The sequence below is a fragment of the Ascaphus truei genome, chromosome 21 (assembly GCF_040206685.1).
Source record: "Ascaphus truei isolate aAscTru1 chromosome 21, aAscTru1.hap1, whole genome shotgun sequence".
Classification (NCBI taxonomy): Eukaryota; Metazoa; Chordata; class Amphibia; order Anura; family Ascaphidae; genus Ascaphus; species Ascaphus truei.
In genome coordinates this window covers 20989560-21014401 of record NC_134503.1, presented here as the reverse complement: position 1 = coordinate 21014401, position 24842 = coordinate 20989560, and the positions used below count along the sequence as shown (strand labels likewise).

The 24842-nt window shown below is 40.3% G+C and overlaps 1 protein-coding gene across 10 annotated transcripts in view; it reads right to left on the bottom strand.

Annotated features, from left to right (window-relative positions):
- GRIN1 (glutamate ionotropic receptor NMDA type subunit 1) overlaps positions 1-24842 on the bottom strand; it is a 197752-nt gene that overhangs the window by 16327 nt on the left and 156583 nt on the right. For 8 of the 10 annotated variants that reach the window (XM_075579303.1, XM_075579306.1, XM_075579305.1 and 5 more), the window contains 2 exons: positions 15256-15365; positions 12012-12157 (listed from right to left, as the gene is read on the bottom strand). In XM_075579303.1, the coding sequence (XP_075435418.1) occupies positions 12012-12157; positions 15256-15365 (256 nt within the window). Of the gene's footprint in view, positions 1-2432; positions 2479-11978; positions 12158-15255; positions 15366-24842 lie in introns of all 10 variants that reach the window. The other 2 variants (XM_075579310.1, XM_075579312.1) reach the window with 2 other exon arrangements.

Genomic DNA, 24842 nt, shown 5'->3' with positions numbered 1-24842 from the left:
GGCAGACGTTCACTTAGGTTCACCTGAGATCACTGTGCTCTGCCTTTAGAGATGCAATGTATAGGTGATATATAAGTATCCATTCCTGGAAAACTATACATTGAAACATTTGGAGAACAGTGTTACAGTTCCAGAAAACGACATCAGGCACTTCCAACTATTACTATTGTGGTCAGCTCAGAGAGTAACTTATGTTATATACCAATCTCTCCCTACCCAGCAATTTAGTTCTATGGTGTTCATTAATACACCAAGCTGAGTAAAGGGCATAACCTGTGGTTGCTAACAGTTACCAATACTTATCTCAAACAGAGACAGGTATTTACTTAATACCACTTACATCAACAAATACTGTTAGACACTTAAGTATCCACTACATGTATTCAATATAGAGAAACACCTGGGGAACACCTGGGGATCACTGGTTCAGTGATATACACTTATGGGTTATCTATAGGGTATTTTCCTATTTCAGCTAACTTGAAACCTTGTGGTGTTTACTAATACACTACACTGATTAGGGTACCCATCTATACACTATCCGCCGGGGTTCTATATCCAATGTACCCCTAACTACTTAATAAGATATTAATATTAAGCCGTTGTTGCCATCACAGAGTAATGGAGCAGTAGTTCTCAACTAACACTATGTGTCAAGACCTTATAGTTTAATACCTAATACTGGGTCTTATTATAAACTGACAAGTGACTACTTGATCTTATACTGCTTCTTATAGGCTTTGGTATTTTGATGATACTACACACCATTGCTAGGTTGCTGAGTGGATATTTTCATTGTTAGCTACCAATACAATCAATTTGGGGCTTTACATTCACCAACCTTATACTTTTAGCTACATTGTAGCCTATTGTGATACTCTCCAAGCTTTTTAATTGCGTTGCCTACAAGGACTACTTGTAAATGTCACTTTCTCTGAGTATAACGTGAATACAATTAATCTGGCAAGACTTAGCCTAAAGTATTCATACTATATGCTGCATTAAGTATACTTGGTTGAAAAATAATTTCTGTATTAAAACCAACTATTATTAACAAGTGAGGTGCTGTCTAGAACCGCACCCTTCATTGTTCTTTCATTGCAGCCTGTTATTACATCATTTTAGTGACTATTTAGTCAGGAGTGGCATGTATGGTGTTAGGTTTTCACCTATTACACACCATACGTATTAGACGTACATATATCCACCACCCTAAGGCATCTCCTACATTACCACTATAACAAATTCAAGGTGCCAGTCTTTATATCTATACCAATTAGTCCCTCTGTACATCATCCTAACCACTGTGTTTTGGTTCGGATACATGTTGTTTAATACTTGTTTTAATTATCTATGTGATTAGCTGTTATAAGTGTTGTTTGTCTGTGTTTTAGTGTTCACACCAATTATATATATTAATCTGGAAAACCAATAAAGGTTAAGTTTTATCCTGTATATATCACACACCCATTCAATGAGTGCTAGTTATATAGGGGTCTCTTTTTTCACTTGTCTAGGCAAGTGTAAATCTGTTCATTACCTCTCCACCCCTGGCACCATTTCATAGACTGTAGCAAGAGCAAGCTTTTCTCCCCTCTCTCCTCCATCTTTCCCACTCTCTCTCAGATTTTGGTGGTAATATTGTATAATAATTTCTATTCTCACATGTTTTATATTTTTATCGCAGACTGTGTCACATTAGTGTTTTGGGAAATTGCAAATCATACTTTAATTTCCCAAAGATTTGCAATAATTATAATGAGTATAATTGTAAAATACTCCCTGTACAAATATTGTAATATATTACTGACTCACTGTTTTAATGTATGGTGACCATCTAAAGGAAAAATAATCTCTCCTCTAAGAGCTACAGAGAACAGAGCTAGAGGTTTAGTCTTCTGTCTATGTCTATAACTAAGGAAAGTTAAGGAGCTGTATGCTGGATTCTAATTCATAAGAAAGATAGAAGACTGCATTAGAAAAGCGGCCGTTGTATGAATATTCTGAAAAAAAATGTATTAAAAAATGTATATGGTGCATTTGTGCAAAGCATAAATCTTTCCAAAGCAAAAATAAAATGGCAAAAGAAACTAAAGAAGCAAAAGCTATAGCTTTCTGACATCATAAAAGAAAATGTTATGAAGCTATAAAAGGAGGGAGAAAAAAAGAATGATGCTAGTTATGTTATACCACTACAATGGTATAACAAACATTTATTCCACTGGTGAGTATCCACCATACATGGGGTAAATGTTGCTGCTGTTCCTATTTTCTTAATTTCTCATATACATGCACAAATGGGAAATAAGCAGGATGGATGGAATGAAATGTTTATATTTATTGAATCCCATGGCATGTCACGAAAATGGCCATGGCAAGGTGTGATTCCCAAATCCAAATTTTTGTTTAAACAAATAAATCTTTCCACTTGCCTTCCTTCTAGCAATGTGCCAGACTTTATTTTTCTGCTGTTTCCACCTGTGGAAAGGTCTCAAATTGTAAAATTGCTTTCACAGTAGAGGCTTCTCAACCCCACAGGGTGGCATGCACACTCAACTTATATTCAGTTCCATTGACACATAGTGCAGGGTTTTCTAGAAGGTTGGCAAGTGAAAATAGCTGTGGTGTTATAGTTTAGTGCTTAATATTGGCAGACTTCTCCCCAGAGGAACTCTCAGAGAGACCTGAGAGACTAAGCACCTGGAACTGATGTTATTCACATACAGTACAGTACATGACCGCAATGTTTTGGATATCATTGCTATTTGCAACAGAACCTAAACCAGCACATTTTTTTTCAAACCAGTACTCAAATCAGCATGTTGCTTGTATTAAATTTGTTCAAATACATATTTATCCAAGAAGATTACTTTGTGACTATAGCTCCATGTTGGCAAGTATCAGTGTAATAGGAACTTGTGTTTTCAATAAAACATTTTTACGAGTGTAGATCAGATTTTCATCTTTAAATTGCCAAGAGATTATAGAAAAAGTAGGTCAGAAAATAAATAATTTAACTTTTAGCGCAGCTCTTGTTTAAATAGGGCAGTCCCTCCCAGGACAAAAGCAGCTTGTTTAAGGGGCTAAATACAGTTGAAGGAACATTTACAATAAGAAAAATTAAAACAACTCAAAAATATAAGTATTTTTAAACAATTTATTAAATATTAAAAGTCCCCAAAGTAACCACATGCTTGGAGTTGTTTTTTTTTTTTACAATTTTTACCTAATTTTTTTTAGGCCGCTTCTAAACTGGTGGCTATATATGCAAATTGTTGATCCAGGCTTTTTGCTCTCGTTGTTTTATTTAAACTAATAATGCTGCCAGTAGAGATAAAGCAGAGAAACAATAAATTACCAGATAAGATTAGATTTACACTGACCTGAAGAAAACAGAAATGTTTTCATTTTTTACACAGGAAGCAAATAAATACAATGTTTACTTTGAAGGAGATGCCATCTTTCTAAGGAAGCCAATTGCACTGATACAGTAAATTCTCCCCAAAACTTTTTTATTGCCTGCTGTGTGTAACAGCCCCTTTAAGTGATAGTATTTTCTGAGATATCAACTATCTCTCCAATGCTCTATACTCTACTCTTTTAAGGTTGTGGATCAAGGCATCAATCAACGTCTAAGGGGTCTATTCTAGTAGCTGCATATTCATGCAGAACAAGTCCTTTTCGCTCAGATATGTAGATTGCCTATTTTAAAGCCCTTCTCGCATGTCCAAACCATGAGAGAAACACTATTTTAGATGCAATTTCAGTCCAGGTCTGCAAATGCGATACAGCCAAAATGTTTAAATTTCCCAATTCCATGGTATTCCTGTACCTCTGTTAAGCCAAACAGCCAAACCAGGCAAAAATACTCATAAATGTGATCTCACCACCTACAGGTAAACGAAATTGCCCCAAAAGATGCAAGATTAGCGGTTTTATCTCTGTTGGGCAAGGACTCCCTAATTAAATTACTTTAATTGCCTTTTCTCCTTCACTTTCTAACTCGTCCCTGGTTCCCTGTCTACCTACAGTAATTATGTTCATTACTGCAAACGGTCAGTAATGTCCTAGCTCGGGGAGGGGAAAGGCTAATGTGAAGCTGAGGCTCCTGACCACCGGCAGGGAATTAGTGGCCAGTTTTCTATGTGGATTATTAATATAATTGTTTAAATGTATGTGTTTTGTAGGATGTGTGTGCGTGCGCGTGTGTATATATATATATATGTAGAGGTATTTGTACCGTGTTAGCTGAGCTTAATAATAAAAAACGAATAGACAATGCTGTTATGTGGCTAACAAAATGCTTTTATTTGTGCGAGCTTTCGAGACACACTGATCTCTTCTTCCGGCGGTGTTACAATGGATAAAGCAAGAAAGGTTTCACTGAAAAACAGTGCATCTTGGAATGTATCTGACTGAAACCTATCCCTGCCCCTGTGCAGTATGCAATTTATGACATAAGGTGTTAAATGGTTCCTGAATGTTAGTGATGTAAGAGTGTGTGTGTGTGTGTGTGTTTGTGTGTGTATGTATGTGTGTAAATATACATTTATAAAGAGCCCACAGTGTATACAGCGCTTCACAAAAGGTGTGTGTGGGAGTGTATACCAATGGTGTGGGTAGGTGTGGAAATGAAAGAGGGTGTTGTTTTACTATTAATGTGTGTAGATACTATGTGGTCCCTATTGGGACATTGTACTGTACATATGTATGTGTAAGAGACAGCTGTGTGTGCATTCATATTGCACAGTTTGTATAGATATGGCCTTTATCACTCATGGGAAGAGAGTTATCTTGTTTCAGAGTAGTGACTCATGAAGCTGCATACTCGGTTTAGGCCACCGCTAAGTGTCCCGAACAGTTGCATAAATTTATAATCATGCAACCGTCTCTCTTTCGGTGTTCTAAGATTACCTTTGAGTGTGGCCACCTTCAGATCATTCATCTTATGGCCAGAGTCAGAGAAATGTTCGCCTACAGGACTGTCTCTTGTTCTGCGTGTGATGCTGTGGCGATGCAGATTCATTCTCTTGTTTAGCCCCTGTCCCTTCTCATCTATGTAGTAGCACCCCCCTGGGCATTTCATGCACAACATTGCTGGAGGAACAGGTGAACTTTCCTCTGATTTTGTACTCCAGATTCCTGTGTGGTATTTGTATTGTGCCCGCTATGTGGAGCATTGCGCAGGTTTTGCATCTTGCGCCCTGGCATGGTCTTGTCCCGCATTCAGTTGTACTGTTAAATACTTTACTCCTCACCATCATTTTCTTGAGATTATGAGGTTGTCTGTATGATAATAAGGGTGTTTCAGGGAAGACCTGTTGCAGCCTTGTATCTTCCTGGAGGATGGGTTGCAGTTCCCTGGTGATCTTGCGTAGGGCTTCTAGGTGCGGGTTATATGTGACCACCAAAGGTACCCTGTCGCTTGTCTCTTTCTGTTTGTATTCAAGGAGATCACTTCTTGGTATTCTGGTGGCTTTGTGAATTTGCTGGTCTACAATTCTGTGGTTATATCCATGGTTTATGAAATCTGATCTCAAGGCTTCAATCCACTGGCCTCTGTCTGCTGTGTCGGAGCATATCCGGTTGTATCGTAGGGCTTGACTGTAGATGGTTGCATGCTTAGTGTGTGTCAGGTGGGAGCTGTTGTCCCTCAAATAGCTGTCTCTGTCTGTAGGTTTGCGGTATACAGAAGTCTGTAGTTGGTTGTTCTTTTTAGTGATGGTGGTTGTCAAGGGAGAGGGGGTTTGGACCGGGATTAAAGGGGTTACACCCCATTTGGCCACCCCCTGCTCTCACTTGGGGAGCAAGGGGTTAACTGGACTAGGGTCCAGTAATATGTTTTCATCTTGCTTCAGAATCCAACTGTTTATTCCCCTGTATAAATGTATTGTCTCATCCTAGTGTTTGCACCAACACATACACTAGGGTTGATGCGGGAGGGATGGGGTTAATGTTAGTTCAGTGATTATAGCCCTTTGTTCCCTCTTCCCACCTTTTCAGGCTCCATTTTGCAGCCTTCCATAGGTCACCATTGAGACTCCATGCATTCTAATGGCAGAAGTAGCGGTTTTTGACCCGTTTTCCAGCGACGACCAGCAGGTGGCGTCCAAGAGGAGGAGCGGCGGTTTCCCATTGTAAGTCAATGGGGCCATTGACTTCAATGAGGATTCCTCGACACCGTCCTCGAGGAACAGGTTGGCAGCCATCCAAACCGCAGACCGCAAAAGCGGATACAATGTCTTTGAAAAGAGTTTAATCACTTCAGTCAAGTTCAATGACAATTGGCGTGGGAATATTAGGTTCTAGGGCACCTGGGAATAAAATTATTTTTGCCCCTAGCCCCTAGGAACCCCCACACACGACCCACACCGGGTCCGGGAATGAAGGACCCCCGTAAAGGGTCGAGCGGAGATAGAGGGTCGCGCCATTGACTTTAATGGCGGAGCGGAGGCCCCATTGAATCCAATGGCGGCGTGCGCCCATGCATTGTCTATGGCGGCGCCGGCCATTGATTCCAATGGGGAAAAGCCGCGTGGCGTGAAAACGGCTAAGTGTGAAATGGTAAAAAGAGTAAGTCCATATCTCCGGTTCCGGAGGGACCAGAGGGCTGGGATTTGGGTGGCATGTAGCCATGGTTCCGGCATTAATGCATGGCCATTCCCAACCCTCTCCGATCAACCAGACGGAGTATGGGCGAATGTAAAGATTTGTGGTTTTTCCCATAGACTTCAATGGCGGCGGTTTCCCCATTGAAAGCCTATGGCGAGGAACCCCATTGACTGCAACGGCGGAGTTGCTCCATTGAAGCCCATGGTGGCGGAGCCCGTTGTTTTCAATGGGGAACGAGTGAAAAGCAGAGATTCATTTTTAAAGGGACAAATTCTGTATTTTAAAAAGTTCTTTAAAGTGCATTTATGTATCTCCGGTTCTGGAGGTCGCAGAGAGTTGAAATTTGGCCACTATGTAGAGTCACTGTAGGCATAAAAAACTGGCAGGTTTCGACCCACTGAGCCAACCAGAACAGAACTTATTAATATGTGAAGATATTAAACTGTGTATAGTATTTTGGATCTGAGATGAGGATGCAGACCCCATCTGCTATGCTAATAGGTCAGGACGGGCAGCCGGATGGTTTAGCATAAGCCTTCTGATCAAAGGTTAACCGCCCTGATTGTTTACACTAGGGCCAGGAACAAAGAAGTTGAGTGGTTTGTAAGTGTCATACTTCACACTTAAAGATTCTACTTCAAAGGGGCCTGCTAGCCAGCTCGGCGCCTAGGGTTAAGAGATGGGGTTGAAATGGTATTTAAACCAGGCTCAGTCCTTACTCAATTGTCTTTTGTGTCTTTGTGATTTTGAAGATTGCTGTATGAACTGCCAGTCCAGATTTGACTGTTTCATCATTCTTCTTTCTATATTTTGTCTGTTATTTGTATATCTTGTGTGTTCACCTTTTTCAAGGAATAATTATATTTTATCATATCTAAGCCTCGTTCAGTTCAACCCAGGTATTTTTGGTGTATATTATAGCTTGTCATAAAGTTACCGTGACAGTGGTATTTAGGAAATATACTACAGTACGTCTGGGGAATGGGTGAGTTTGAGGTTGATGGTTGGGTAAAACATATTGAAGTTCTCATGGAATTGTAGGAGGTCCTGTTCGCCAGAGCTCCAAATCAGGAGGATGTCCTCGATGTAGCGAAGGTATGTAAGGGGTTTCAAGTGACAGGTGGAAAGAAAGTCACTTTCCAGTTTTGCGCAGAACAGATTGGCATACTGTGGTGCCATCCGAATGTCCATAGCGGTCCCGCTTGTCTGGAGGTATGTGTCATTTCCAAATGTGAAGTAGTTATGGGTCAGAATAAATTCTATGCATTTAGTCACTGTCTCTGTGAAGCGTGTATACACTGTGGGCTCTTCATTCATTTATATTTACATACATACTGTACACACACACACACTCTTACATCACTAACATTCAGGGACTATTTAACACCTAGTCATAAATTGCATCTCTACACGGAGGAGGGATAAGCACAGATAACATTCCAGGGGACACTGTTTTTAAGTAAAACCATTGCTTGCTTTATTCATTGTAACACCGCCGGAAGAAGAGATCAATGCATCTCGAAAGCTCGCACAAATAAAAGCATTTCGTTAGCCACAGAACGGTATTGTCTATTCATTTTTGATTATTAAAGCTCGGCTAACACGGTACAGATACCTCTACATCTATATATATATATATATATATATATATATATATATATATATATATATATATATATATATACACTACACACACATAACATAAAAGTGTCAAGATTTAATAAAGAGTTCATCACCCCCTTAATTGTAAAAAGCCATATTTTTTTGTTTAATGTGGCTAGTCTGACTTCTCCCCATATATGCCATGTAAATTAAAAACTACAGATGCAGCGGCTGTTATTCGAACACCACGCAGTGTATACTTCAGCATACCCATGTCATGGTGCGTGATTTCTTCCAATCTTATCACCTTAAGACGCGAGTGCAGAAAATGGCATTTTAGTGTTTTTGTTTTTTAAACACCTGAAATTGGTACAGTAGCACAATACTGTACACATTACAATTCATTCATTTCATTGCATACAAAGAAACAGAATCCATGAAATTCAAACAAAGCAACTGCGATAAACACGAGTGCCTGGTGTGATTGGCCGCGTTAATTCCGCGTGGAGTACAGCAGCGCACACGAAAACGGCTCCGTGACTTGTTCGAATAACGGCCGCTGTATCTGTATGTCAGCATTTCGTTATTTCTACGGTATGTTTAATGGTTCGGAATGTGTGATTTCAATAGACATGATATTTTAGAAGAGGAAAATGTTATTGAATACGGCGAGATCAGAATTTCCCCCTGCTACTGATTGCCTTGTCAAATGGTGCAATCTGACATGTACAATACCGTAGCTACTAGAATAGGCCCCTCCTTTTCCCACGTCTTCAGGACCTGATTGACACGCACCACAATGTTTTGGAATCATTCTCAGCAATGTTAATTGCAACTGCACTTTTTGTATAAAAACCCTCGTTACCTTGGTTATTTATTCCTTCTAAAATCTCTCAAGCGTTTCAACAATCGGAACAGCTAAATACTTGCAACATGGAACTGATTAAAAATGATACTACAGGAAAAACCCATGTTTTTCATTACACAGTTGTCAGCAATACTGTATATCAGATGGTATTAGGTTAAATTCTTAGTGATCGTCTGTTGACTTTAATGGAGATATAACATATTAATGGCTGAGACACATTGGGGTGAGATTACCATGTTGCTGTGGTTTCACTGTGATATATATAACATTGTATCAGAGAAAATGAGGAGAAAACCCATGTGACTGCGGTAGAACTTCTGTAAATTGCAGTCCAATGTTACGAAAATTAAACGAACAATGTTATCACTACTGACACTGTAACGAAAGGTGTTAATTCATCATAACATTCAACAAAGCATGAATCATAGATAACATTACCTACAGTAGAAATATTAAAGCTGCAGTATTACTATTTGTTTGAACATTAAAGAATGATAATATAAAAATACGAAACAATTTGTGAATGTCACAATTAGTAACCTTGTTGGTTTTGAAAGCTTCTATCACTTGCTGCCATTTTGTCTTAAAACATCAATTTTTCTTATTCAATTTTATAACTCACTGTTTTGTCTGTCTACTGTGCTTTGATTATCTATGCCATATACTGCATAATCATTGCCTGTGGAATAATCTAGTTCACCAGGCATGTCATGACAAGGTGTTTTTCATTTCAAACCTATTCTATCAAATTTTCATAAACGTTCTAGAAATATGATACAATGTAACATTAGACACGATATAGGTAAATGGGGCTTAATTAGAAATAGTAATAGTATTCCTTCACAACACAGGTAGGCTGTTCCACAAATGCATGTTTCTTGAAAATAAAATAAAAAGTTCTGCACAAATAAAAATAACGTTTCTTTTTAACCATTCAGAATAGGGAAAATTGAGTAGCATCAGTGACATAGTAAGTTGAGGTAGGATAAATAAACCTATTACAGTCAAGGTTTATGAGTTCCTGTCTTTTATTCACTTATACTGTAGTATTAGACCAGTGTTTCCAAACTCTATCCTCGAGGAACCCCAGATAGATTAGTATGTACTATAGTATAACCAATGCATTACTAATCATGCATATATATATATATATATATATATATATATATATATATATATATATATATATATATATATGCACTAATTGCATACTGTAGTACCGACGAGTATTCTAAAACCAATCTGGGGCAATCACCAACAAGACCCAGGTACATACTGGGTACATGCTGAAAACATGCTGGGTACATGCTGCAACATATCTGCAGACAGACTAATGGCCCATCGGATTAACTGCGGGGGTTCCTGGCAGTCCCATTCAAACTGAATGGGACTGCCAGGGACCCCTGCTGTGTTAATCCGATGGGCCATTAGTCTCTGCAGAAATGTCACTGAAATGTTTGCAGCATGTACCCAGCATGTACCTGGATCTTGTTGGTGATAGCCCCAGATTTTCCAAGGCAAGTTTAAGGCAAGTGTTAAAATACTCGTCGGCGCACCTGTATGTGGATATCTGGGTGGTTGGCTTTTTCCAACACTTGGTCTGGCTGGGGTTCCCTCAGGAGAGGGTTGGGAAAATGGCTTAAAAATTCTCCAACACTGGACATCATATAGCATTGACAGAAAAATGTAGCTCTTCCTGAAGGGGCAATTGTATCTTATCTACTTTCTAATTGCAGATAAAAATACCCCTCGTGATCCCATTCACATGTCTCTGACAGGTCCACAAACCTGCCTTTCCCTCTTAGGCTACGGTCCCGCTGTCTGCACTGCACACGTGCCTGCCAGGTTGGCGGCACGTGCAACCGAATTCCCCGGTCTGCAGTGAGCTGCAGGGGGAAAGATGGGGGGGGGAGCATGATGGGGGCACGGCCATGATGTCACCCTGCAGGTTCACCCTCATTGGCTGAACCATCGGGGGGCGTGGCCTAGCACTCCATCGCCAGTGTTAATCTAAATTTTTGGTGTCTGCCAGAAAAACTCGCCACGCAGCGCGGCGGCCGCCCCATTGCAGCAGGCCTGGCTCCATTGAGGAGCGGCTCTAGTCCCTGCAGTGCCCGCTATGCCAGTGGGGACCAAGCCTTAGCATACAATGCTTCCAGTGCAGCCAGGTTTTCTGGGATATGACATGCAAATGAGCACACAGTGTCACATTTTGCTTCTTATCCCATTTAACATGGGTCCCCTATAAATCCTACTTTCTAAGAATATTCTGTTCAGACTTCAGAACAATTTTTAAATACATTATTTAATAAGAATTTTATGGATAGGAATAATTGTGTTATTTTTTTTTTGTTTGCTTTTAAGATTAGAATCATGTTCCCTAAAATATTTCTGAATTGCCGATGAACTGTAAATATGTGGAAAGGAAGCAGACTAGGAGCACAGGAAAATGTGTGTATTTTTTAAATGATAACAATAATTATAAATCACATTGCTCCATGACAGAAAAACATACATGTATTATTACGGTCTAAAGGATACTGAAAAAGCAGAAATATTTTTTATACAAAAAAATAGGATAATACTGCAGCTTTATAAGTTTGGGCCATTATAGTTGTTATTAAATGTATTTAAAAAAAAGTAACACAATGGGATATAACTCCGTCACTGCAAGAAGGACCAGCAATGCAACACGTCACAAACCCGTCTGACAATGACATGGTGATACAATGTGACACAGAAGTTACAGGCATGATACATTCATATATTGTTAGGAAACATACTAACTGAGAGTAACAGTGAAATGAAGGGAGCCAAATGTAAACCCGATTAAAACATCCAATTAATCAATTTATAGAATAGTTATCTGGTCACTGAAAGAAAACCAAAAACGCACCTGTTGGTTATTCTCTAAAACGTTTTGTCATACCTGTAGATTTTTTCTCCACACATTAACAGCGGCAAAAGCAAGCTGCATCTGTTTCCTGCGGGCATCCTTGTGCCTTTTGTAAGCTATTTCAATAAATATCAAAAAGATCCCTGCAACAATGCCTCCAGCAACCAGCATAAAGACACCTGGAACATAGAGAAAAGTCAAGTTCACAGCGAAATGCAAGTGACAAAATATTATATGGGGTCAACTCAAATGAGTATTTGCATTAAAAAAAAAACATTTTTTATGTACAATACCATTCTATAAAAACAAACGTATGTACCATTCTATAAAAAAAAATATTATCCCAGAAAGAGGTGTGAATGGCTAGCATTGTCTATCCCTGAGAACTGATAAATGGACCAGATTAATTTGAAGGCCCGTCCCAGCGATAAGTCTTAGGGAAGGAGTAAGGCTGGGGAGGGAAATGGCTTGATCTACTGTATACAAGATTGGCAGAGAAGGATTGAAGGGAGACACCCACACAATTACAACCTGCTGCCTGCCAGCTGAACTTACAGAGCAATTTAAACAAAACAAAACAGGGTGCAACAGAAGTGGGTGTAAGTAAAAATAGATTTTTTTTATACAAATAAAGTGCAATACAAAAATTTGCATGTAAGGTATTTAGCTGTTGTGTAGCCGGCCTCTAGTTAGTTTTTCATGCAAAGTTTCCGATGCTGGATCCGAAGAACTACATGACTGTTAATGCATCCTTTGACATTCTTCCTACTGGGGGCGTTTCTTTCCGCGTTCTAAGCAGCACCACACCACAAAGGAAGGCCCAGGAATGGGCAGAGGGAAGGGACATTCAAACAGCCATTGAGGTCTTCGGATCCAGCATCGGAAACCTGCGTAATGAATTAACTGGAGGCCCGCTACACAATAGATACATGGGGGGGTAGGGGGGATGAGTATTTACAGAGACAAGGAGCAGATTTATCCAGAAAAAAGATTTACCTACACCACAGAAATACAACTCGCTGGGAACACTTTGCAAACTTTTAAAATTAACCCTTTCCTCGCCTGAAGCTCAGTGGCGCCACAGTGGCAGTTACGACCATGTGATCACTTGGGGTTGCGATCATATGGTCACTGCCAGGCCCCCCATTCACGCGAAAAGATACAGAGTGCCCGGCACTTCCATTCTGATCATGTTCACCTGCCTCGCAGCAACATATAGTCAATAGTATCTGTGATGGGAGGGGGGTAACCAGGCTATATAATAAAGGTCAAGCCTGTTTGGTTACCCCTGCTCCGTGTATAAGGGTCCAAGAGAGTTAGCTCTTGGGCCCAGTAACATTGTATTACTGCATTATACTGTCTGTATTAAAACCAATTTTTGTGTTTTCCCCATTCCGGGCATGCAATCAAGCAGGGATTGCTAGTGTATGAGTTTCAAGAGGATTTTTTCGGAGGAACCGTTGACAGAATGTGCCTAGGAGGTTGGGGTCCAGAGTTTCCGGTTCCCCAATAAATGTGTACCTAAGAATCATGCCTGATTCTCGGATACATGTAGGCACATTGTCCCAGCAATACTTCCCCTTGAAAACGCAAGCGCAACTCACCACGAGGGTACCCTGCTTCAGCACAGCTCAGAAAGGAGAATGAGGCACAGGGATAAATATGTTTTCCTGTAGCTGAGGGTATCCCTAGGTTAAGGGGGGTAAGTCAGCTAGTGCCAAGGTGACCCACAAACAGTATATGGTTTCTGGGTGCCCAACCGTAAATAAGGTTGGGGGGGGGGGGGACTCTGAGAGTCCAAACTGAGTCAGAGGTAAAGTGTGTGGGGAATAAGGCAGGGAGAAATAAAACAACATTTTTCCTTTTCTGTTCCTTGTACTGCAACTGTGTACTCCCTGTACCCCAAGGCCTTCACCTAGAGTCCCACATAGCTGTAGGCATGCCCCGAGACTCAGAGTGTATTAAAGTATATTTTAATATGGTTCAATGTGCAGAACCCATGTCCAAACAAGCAGCCCGTGGAAACCCATAGGCGCCAGTATGTCTGCTGGACATCGGAGTTCAAAGCAGCCAGAAGATGCCCAGAGGTGCGAACAGAGTTTGGTTAGTAGGGAAAGGCGGAGTACTAGGTCCGGAGATCAATGGCAGTCCTCCGGGATGCCACTTGTTCTGCTGGATCTAGGGGCGCCTGCCCAGCGGGTGGCATTGGGATAGCTGGGGGGAGATTGGCAGGCTTGCGCATGTCCCTTGGCTATTTCAAATTTCTCGCTAACCCGGCTCTGATTGGCTGCTTAAGAAAGTTCCCACGCACTAATTGGCTCTCCGCTCTGCATCTATTTTATGAATGAAGCAGAGAATATCATAAGAAACCGTAAGCCAATCAGATGGTGTGTTCCCCTTGAGTCAGAGCTGAAAGAGCGCGGGCGGGCTTTTCATAGATGCTCTGTCTGTAATAGCAAAGCAACCGGCTTCGATTTCAAGCCTGAAAAGCCTGCCCGCCAGAGACTGTCCAGCATTTTGCGTCCAAGTTTTCCGAATCGAACGTAGCGGTCGTGGCTGGGATTTTATGCCGATTTGAGTTCCAGAAGATTTGGACTAACTCGCGGTCAGGAGTGACCAAGTTCTCAGAAGAGAACGTAGCGTGTGGAGTATGGAACTTTATGCCGATTTGGGTTCCAGGAGATTCCGGGCTAAGTCCCGGTCAGGGTAAAACTCTCCCATAGAGTTCCCTGCACTTAGGAAAGTCTAGTTTTCAACCCCAGCCCCAAAGTAAGTTTGTCTTTTTGTCTGTGTTTTGTGTATCATTGTGTGTAAGCGAATTTATGCCGAATGAATTACAATTGATTTCACTACCTTGTTTGGCTCAATGAATGATCCCGGTAAAAAGGTGTAAATAACCTGGTCTCCCGTGACAGTATCTATTTATCAAAAAGAACGGGGTGTCTTTATTAAGATCCCTTATGTGCAAAACTGGAGCCAAAGCAGTGCAAACAAATTGCACCGGGTTTCTAGAATGAAACCAATCCAAATGCTTTCTTGGGGCTTCCAATTCCTTTTAAGAAATGTGCTGCTCTTTGTTTTTTTTTTTGCACCAATATTTCCACTGTAATAAATAAACACAGTTATCGTTATGCTGCTGGGAATAATAATGTATTCATATACAGTACATACTATGCATTTTCTTCATATACTGCAGGTTATAGACTGTCTTGGAAGCTTAAATATAAGCGTGTTTGGTGCGGTACAGTTAACAAGTATAGCATCTAGAGGGACATACCTGCCATGTTCTCAAAGGTAAGTGTAGCTGGGGCATTGCTGCGAGAGTCACACTCCTGATATCTCACCCACGTTTTATCCAGCTCTTCCATGAAACCATTCTCATGGGATCTGGGGGCAGAAACAGAAATGTTTCAGGGCAGTATTGGGGGTAGTGCCATTGTCATAGTTGGCATTGTATTTAAAGGTTATTTAAACGTCCCATACAGCGGGCAAATACACTTTTTTTTGCAAACACGTTATTAATGTAAATGTAAGTCAAATAAATGTAAACTCCTAGTGCTATCACCTTCATTCATCATTGCAATAAAGTAACATGAAATAGTTACAAAGACAGAGTACTGATCCGCCCAACTAAAAGCACACTGTACATCAGCTACGATTTACTAACAGAGTACAAAGCAAATGGTATTACAAACAACAGGTGACAAAGGTTAGACTTATAGTAAAATAATATCACGTGAACTATAAAATGAATTATAATTAATATGTCTAATTTAAAGGAATTATATAAAACCCTCATTATTTATCATGAAATAAATTTGTTCTAAGCATGTTTTCATGAATAAGCCATTTTTTTTAATTAAAAAGAGATTATTTCATAAAATACTGGCAACATCCAGACGTGCGAGACCTTCTAGTAATAATGTGTCAATGTTGAACATCCAGAAGGATTCACATTGGCATAAAAGATGGAATCTACAGATGCAGCAGCCACTATTTTAACAAATCACGGCGCCGTTTTCGTGTGCGCTGCTGTACTCCACGCGGCATGAACGCGACCAATCGCCCCAGGCACACGCGTTTATCGCGGTTGCTTTGTTTGAATCTTATGGATTGTGTGCAATTATATGCAATGAAATTAATGAATTGTAATGTGTACAGCACTGTGCTACTGTGCTACTGTGTCAATTGCAAGTGTTTAAAAGCCAGAACACTAAAATGCCATTTTATGCGCTCGCCTGCACTCGCGTCTTAAGGCGGTATGGTGGGAAGAAATCCCGCGCCATGACATGGGTATTCCGAGGTATACACTGCGTGATTTGTTAAAATAATGGCCTCTGCATCTGTATCACCTCACAGAAAATGATGGGGGATATGTTCTAAACCCATAATTCGTATGCAGGGTCCTGATTATGGAATTTAAAGAAGTGTTTAGACACTCCAGGAGTAGAGAGGTTTTTTAAAATATATTTCCTATGTTCCATAAAGCGTATTTTAAGTGGTGTGGTTCACCCTATAGTATGTACTGAATCCCACACTCAAGCATCGTAACATATAAATAACAAATGACGTGTTACAGTTAACAAAGCCTTCCACTAAATTAGTTTTTTTTGTAAATTCTTTATTTATTGAGTTTCCCAAAGAAATAAAAAACAAACAGAATAAAGAAAAATCCATGTTAGATATTTCATTTAAGTATTAAGTCATACAACCAGGTGACAGACTCATGCAGCATTTTCCCAAAACACACAAGTTGGGTATAGACCTGAGGACCTCGTTGAACCACTGTGCCTCTCTTTGTTCAGAGTGTGAGCATCAGCAGTGTGTTTGATCATCACCAAAATTGTATAAACAAAAGGTAGATAAATAAACAATGAATAAAAGGACAGACAAAGACGGAAAGTTATTCATAAAAAGCAAAAGAGAAATAGAGAGAGATTGAATGGCCCAGGAATGGAGTAATCTTAGGGTCAGGACAAAATCTACCTTGTCATATCTCTCAACATCCGGAATGTCCATGGTTACTCCACTGCGCTCCTCTAGACATCTCTCACTCTGAGTTACCTGCTATGTATTACTAAATGGGTACTTATGGCCCAGTTCTAATTTGTTCAGGTTACACTGGTACTACTGCGGAGGATCCATGGATACCATATAATGTCAAACTTCCCCATGATGTCATGTCCATGTTATATATCTCCCATACCCTGGAAAGCCAGATCCCCAGAGTGGATACTAAAGCCTGCTTTCAGAGCAGGGGTATGGCTCCCCTTGCTGTATTTAGCAGATGTAATATTAAGGATTTTTTCAGTTTGTTGTTCGGGATTTTGACTATTCAGGATGGTGATCCAAGGATCGTCTGGCAGTCTCACCCCATGATCTCCTGGATGGCCCTAAGGACCTCTTTCCACTCTTTCCCTGTGTCCATATTCCTGCCAGCATGTATTTGTAGTATTGGGAAATATGTTTTTTATCTGGCTGGTGTATAGCACCATCGAAACATGATTTTTTATGAGGTCTCTAGTGTTTTTATTGACATCAACGAGTTTATTGAAACAATGGTTTCATGGAGGAGCGTCACCTTCCTAATCCTTTCCCAATCAATCAGTTCAGCTTCTGAATTTAATTCCCTTTCCCAGGCTCTTACAAAACTATGTTTTTCCTCTGTCCTGTCTCCATTCAGGATTTTATGCTGGGGCCCCCAAACAACAAGATTGCCTCAAAATTTGTGGGTTGTTGCATTATTCAAGACTTTTTCTTGTGTTTGGATATAAAATCCTATAGCTGTCTATACTGCCACTATTCTCCTTTACCCCCCTTGAGTCTTTCATCAAAATGTGTTAATGGCTGTATGCTATCAACAAACAGCAAATCCACTACCCTATTGATGTGTACCCTGCTCCATTTTGGAAAGGAGCCCTGCTTATGGAAATCTGGATTCCCATATATGGGCATCAGCAGTGATGGATTCGTTGTTAGGAGGGGATTGCCACCCTCTTCCAGGTCTGTAGTATGTCCTCCAACAAGGGGTGTTCAATCAGGGACCTAGGTCTATGTGATTTGTCAAGCCAACATACTGAGTCCAATTGGATGTTGTGATCTAAACACAAATCCCTTTTGACTTGTTCCCAAAGTTTAGAGTCGTTGTTTGTGTGCCATTCTAGTATAGTGACCATTTCATTTGCCATGTAATAAGCGCTAATGTCGGGTATACCCCGTTCGCTTAATTATTTCTGTCTGTATAGTAGTGAGGTTTGCACCCTGAGTTTGCTGTTCTGCCATATACTGTACATTTATTGATCAGTGATTGTAGGGAGGTGAGAAAATGCTTTGTTAGTTTCATTGAGATATTTTGAAAGATGTACAGAATTCTGGTAGAACATTCATTTTGATCACATTGATCCGACCTATCCAAGATATACACCCTTTGCCCCACTCATGCAGATCATTTTGATCACCTGCATGAGTCTCGGATAGTTTTGCTAAAATAAATCTGTGGGTCTGGGGGGGATCTGAACTCCTAGGTACTTCACTGGTGATGCACACCATCTAAAGGGTTTTTTTGTTCTGTAGGATTCCCAGTTAGGTGTCTGGTAGGGATATATTAATGGCCTTTGATGTGGGTAATTCATTTTAAAGTTGGAAATTTCACTGAAACTGAATTTCACTGACTTTGTGCTTTGCGTTGGGCATTGAGATCAGGGGATTTGTAAGGGTTAATAACAAATAGTATGCCTAAATTGACTTGTGTACCTGCTGACCTATTTGGATCCCCACAATATCTGGGTTTGATCTTATGCTCTCGACCAGAGGTTCCACCACTAGGGCAAATATCAGGGAGGAAAGGGGGCACCACTGTCTTGTATCAATGGCGATGTGGAATGGTCTTGACAGTTCTTCATTGACTTTGACTCTAGCGGGTAAGTGTATATATTTAATATATGTTCTGAAAGTTGGACCATGGCCAATCTTTTCCAAAACCTGTTCCAGAAAGGCCCAACCTGTCCTGTCGAACACCTTCTGTGTCCAGGGAGAGAAACATAGCAGGTGTGTGAGTATTCTGTATGACTAGAGTGATATTTATAAGTTCCCTCGTATTATTCCGGGATTCTCTACTTGGGATAAACCCACCTGATCTAAATTTATTAAGTGTGGTAGGGGGGGATTGAGATGACTGGCCAATATTTTCACGATTTTAATATCAGCCTTAAGCAACGAGATTGGTCGGTAACTAGTGCATAGTAGGGGATCTTTGTCCTCCTTTGGGATCACTGTGATGTATTCTTCTACCATTTTTTTAGGAAGAGTGTGTTGTTGCCTCATAGAGTTAAAGGCTTCTCTCATTTGTGTGTTAAGTATAGCGAAAAAGGAGTGATCTGTGCTCATATAATTGTGATTATTGTGCTCAAGTGTATTACTTGGTGCAAGATAATACAGTGTAATTAATAACAATTAAAATATAAAACCTGTTAAAAAGGGGGAGAGGTAGTTCTGCTGTGCTCGTGGGATGGCTCCACAAACCAAAACTAATACAAAAACAAAAAAGAGAAGTATAGCGGCATGTTCTTTATAGTATTGGAGAGTCAGTCTGCCCAGGCCCAGGATTTTACTAGTTGGCATGTCTTTTATGACAGTCTCCAGTTCTTCCGTTTCAATTGGTCATTCTAGTAGTTTTGCTGGCTCTGATTTAAATGTTTTAATTTTAAGCTTTTGAAGGTATTTTAGGATTTGGCCTGGTATCTCGTGTCATTCTTCAATGGTAGACTATATAGACTGGCATAGAAATTCCTAAACTCCTCCCTTATCTGCTTAGGCTTGTGTGTGTTCTGGCCATCCGACGTTTTTAGGCAGTTAACATATGGTTGATTCTGCTTTGATTTTAGGGCTCTGGCCAGTAGTCTGTCTGCCTTGTTGCTCTTCTCATAATATTTTTGCTTAGTCCACATCATGGCTTTTTCTAGCTTATGATTCAGTAGCTCTCATAATTTATCTCTAAGGCTGGGTCCATGGTGAGTGCGCTCGCAACCATGCGCATGATGTCAAGAACGTTTTAGCTGCAGCGATTTGTGGCCTGAGTAGACGTGATGGGGAGGCGTGTTGGGGGCGTGTTGGGGGGCATGGTCGTGGCGGAGCTGGTTCACCCTCATTGGGTGAACCGCTAACGTGACCTGGCCGTTGTGCTGCAGATTCAAATGTATCTGATTCTTCGTGCACCATGCACCCCATCATGCTGGCGCTCTATGGCCGCGATCATTGCCTTAAGGCATTGTGATCGTGCCATGCGCGCACTCCTCTGCGCAGTCTCGCTGACCATGGACATGGCCTTAGGCGTACGAGTGCTTCCCTTGAATCAACAGATTCAGGCTTTTTGTGCCCAGTCTCTAAGTTTTGGATTTTCTGTGTCAGCTTTTCTATTTCCAATACCCTTTGTTTTTTATTGTGGGTGGCTAGTTTAATTAGCCTGGCTCTGGTCACGCATTTATGCGCTTCCCAATTTAGGTGACTATGGGTCGGTTATTTTGGTTATTCCGTCATGGTGGTTCTAACCTTATCTGCTATGATAGGGTCCTTCAGAAGTATCTCATTCAGTCTCCAGGTCCAGTTAGGTGTATGCCGTGTATCCTGGGCTAGAGTTAACTCTATAGGCGTGTGGTCCAACCATGTAATAGGACCAATTTTAACCGTTTGGACCAGATCAAGGTTTCTTTGTTTCGATAAAAAAATTGTCTATTCTTGTATATGTGCCATGGGAACTCGAAAAGAAGGAGTAGATTTTGGCAGTTGGGTTTAGAACTCTCCAAATGTCCTGAAGGTGCTATGAATAAGGTTTTGTTAATGGATCTAATTTGGTGTTTGGTTAAGTTTGACTTTCTTGAGGAACTATCCATGAGGGGGTCCACCGTCAGATTAAAGTCCCATCCTAACACCAGGCAACCCTTTTTAAAAAAAATTATAATCGTTAGTAGATGCTCTATAAAGGCTTTTTTTCCCACATTAGGGACGTATACATTGACGAACGTGTAGGTTATGTTTTTTAATGTGCCTTTTTATCAGTATGTATCTGCCCTCTGGGTCCCTTTCGATTCTTCACCACAAATGGGAAGTTTTTACTTATCAATATACAGTACCCACCCCATTTTTTTTTTTACTGTTGCTGGACTCATGTAAGCCTGGGTGATGTTGTGATCTAGGAGATTGGGTGTGTCATTTAAAAAAACAAAATTCATGTATGACGATCACCTCCCCACCCCATCTTTTAAATTCAGAACCAACCTCCTTTTTACGAGATTGTATGCACCACTTACATGAAGGGATATCAATTTAATTGTCATGGCGGAGGGTTAGGGGAGAGAAAGCGTGTTAATGTGTGGGGAAACCCCTTTATTACTTCAAACCTCAATCCCTGATGAAACACCCATCCTCGCCATGTCCTGACCTGATAGACCTGCAATCTCCATTCCCTAGGCGTTCAGAAAGAAGGGACTGAAAAACATTAGCAAAACAGATAGAAAGAGACAACAATGAAAAAATCAAAAACATTGAAGGCTTTTCTCACAGCCTTCCATCCCAAAGCCCTTTCCCTCCTATAAATAGGTGGTAGGGAATTTTTGAGTGGCCCTGACCCAGCAAGGTTTTATATCACAGTAATTGGAATTATTATTAACATACCGGTAGGTTGCTGGGGAAGTGAGACGCCATCAAGACAGCTCTAGCAAGCTAATGTCTCTTAATTTACTTATAATTCCATAGCTCACTTAACATTTACTTAGGTATAGGTATGCATTGCTTTACATTACAACCATTGCCGTCAGCACCAGCACATTCTCAGCCTCTAAACAGAATAAAAATAATAACGATGTCAGGCTTAAGAACAACCATTACCAGTTAACAAACAGCGAACGGGTGACCTGTGTGGTGAGACCTGGGAAGGAATCTAGGCTCCGCAGGTTGGGCAGAAAAAGTGATTAAGTCTTTTCTAGTCCCCAGTACCAGGGCACAGGCCCCCCATTACAGTGTCTGTTCATGTGGCAGTGTCGCTATGAGGAGAGAACTGGTTATATATATATATATATATATATATATATATATATATATATACACACATACACTTTGCAGTTCGGTTCCTGCTTTCTTAAGTTCCTGAGACTACTCTGCATGCCCATATCGTCCACTCCGGATCTCAGCACGCGTCACCCGATGAGGGAAGGACACTTCTGTCTGGCCACACGTCTCTTGGTTATCAGTAGGCATGCCTGGGATTCCTTTTACACCCTCTGGCCTAATCTGCTGCCGCTTCGGTGACACGGTCCTGGGCCTGGTTCTCCGATACTCTTTCTACCAACCAGGTTCCAGTACGGTCTGCGGGGTTGTGTACCTCTGCTTGTGGGATGTTCTCTTGATCTGTGCTCCTGCAGCGATAGAAGTTTTAGGTCCAATCCCTCCCAGAACTGGATTGAATCCTTCAGCGACCTCAGGGCCCTTGTTCTGCTCTGGAATGTGGCAATGAGCTTGAACGGGAAGCCCCATTTCTTTTTAACTCCCATTTTTTTTAGGTGTTCATTTACCGGCCCGAGATCCCGCCTTTGTTGTAGGGTTGCATAAGCCAAGTCCTGGAAAAATGTTGTGTCACTGCCTGTATGTATAATTGCACCCATTATCCAATGTCCATCTTGACTTTGAAGTAGTGTAGTTCAGCCACGATATCCCGGGGCGGATGATTTAGTAGCTGCTAAAATATCTTTAGCTTTTTTGTAAATTATTTTTGGAGTATCTGGATAACTGTTTTTTTAAAAGGAACCACCAATTAGTACATTACAATGTTTTCTGTAAATCTGTCTTATACCATTTACCGATAAACAAGGCGGCAAAGGCATTGTTCTGGTGACATTTATTTGTATTAGAACAGGGGCGGCCAACTCCAGTCCTCAAGGGCCACCAACAGGTCAGGTTTTCAGGATACCCTTGCTTCAGCTTAGGTGGCTCAATAAGTGGCTCAGTCAAAATGACTGAGTCCCCTGTGCTGAAGCAGGTATATCCTGAAAACCTGACCTGTTGGTCTTAAGGACTGGAGTTGGCCACCCCTGTAAGAGACGTTTTATTTTTTGAGTGGTCAAGTGTTCAGAGCTACCTAGAGTTAAAGCTTTTAGATGAACATTATGGATATCGTCCTTTTTATAGCCTTTGCCATGAAACCTTTGTTTGAGTATAACTTATTGGTTATTAAAATTACTTTCTGAAGAACAATTTCTTCATATTCTCGATGATTGCTAGAGACTTCAATGCAATTATTGCACGCTCCTGTTTTATAATAAACAGAATATTCAAATAATTACCCATAGAAAATGTTAGGTCCAGAAATTCAATGGAAGTTGGCTGAACATTGTATATAAAAAAACAGTTCAAATTTGTTTTTATTTAAATGATCAAACATGCCAAATCAGATCAGATTCACCCATTCCACCAATATTAATATAGCCAACAAAATGGCGATAGAGAACCAGACCCGCTTCAAATGGATTATCTACCCAAACATATCTATCCTCAACCCTTATAAAAAGGTTGGCCTGGCTTTGAGGAAATCGAGTCCCCATGGCCGTTAAGCAGAACTGTAAATAGAAATCCTTGTTAAAAACAAAAAGAATATACTGTAAGTACAAATATAGGATAAAGTATCAGTCGCCTAAATTTAGCATAGGTTGAACTTGATGAACATATGTCTTTTTTGAACCTCATGTAACTATGTAACTATGTAACTACTGTATGTAACTGTGACAATATAAAATAGATAATGAATAAAATAAAATGTTTTTTAATGCCAGGGATATCTGTATCTCTTTCCAAATGATAACCAATTGCATTAATTCCTTTGTTGTGATCAATGCAAATATAAAGTGACTTATCATCGCATGTCGCGCAGTCACAACCTTTCTTCCATTCAATTTCGGAAACCAAATGTAAAACATGTAAAGTGTCTTTCAGATGGGATTTGAACGTCATAAATTTTCGCAAAACATTATTGAGGAATTGTGTCAGAATTAAATGTATTCTTGAGATTATCGCTCTCCCAGCAGGCTGGGCCAAACATTTATGTGCCTTGCTAAATTATAACATGTTTGGATCACGGATATAAAAAAATATATATATTTTCCCACTTTTGTAATTGACTTTGTTATAATAATTGGTATTTGTTTTATTGTCAGCTATATCTCCAAGAAACCTATTAGCCTCAGCAATATAATCGTGTCTTCCCTTTATGATGCTGACTTCACCTTTATCCGCTTGCTTAATTATAATGTTTGATTTCTCGATAGTTCTCTCAATGCTATATTTTCTGCTTCCGTTAGATTGTTTTTATAGAAAGTCTTTTTTTCCTCAAATAAGGAGGTTTAAAAGGTGTCTGAACCATTTTTGTATTGTCACGCTGACCAAAAGGAATATCAATTTCGGAGCCCAAAATGGTCTTGTTAATATCATAAATACTGTAGTAGAGTAACAACTTTTGAATCTTCCCAAAAGGGATAAGATATTATTAGTATTACTTAAATATTCCTTATCTTGAGTATTAAACATATCTTCATCTATTTTATTTCGCTCTTCTTTGTTTTTTTATAAACCGGTTTAAATGGAACAAATAAATCAAATTGATTAGGAACACAATCGGAAGAGAATGATTGTTTTGAAGAGATATTTGATTACCCATAAGTATATGAGAGGATAGATTATAAATGCCATTTGGTTTTCTAGGGTGGCTATTTAGATTATTGTATTTTTGCTGTTCTTTCTGCCAGTTCCGTTTCCTCTTCTAAACCTTCTTCTTTTTTCCCTCCTAATGCAGTGTGTGGAGGATATCTTTCCCCCCCCCCC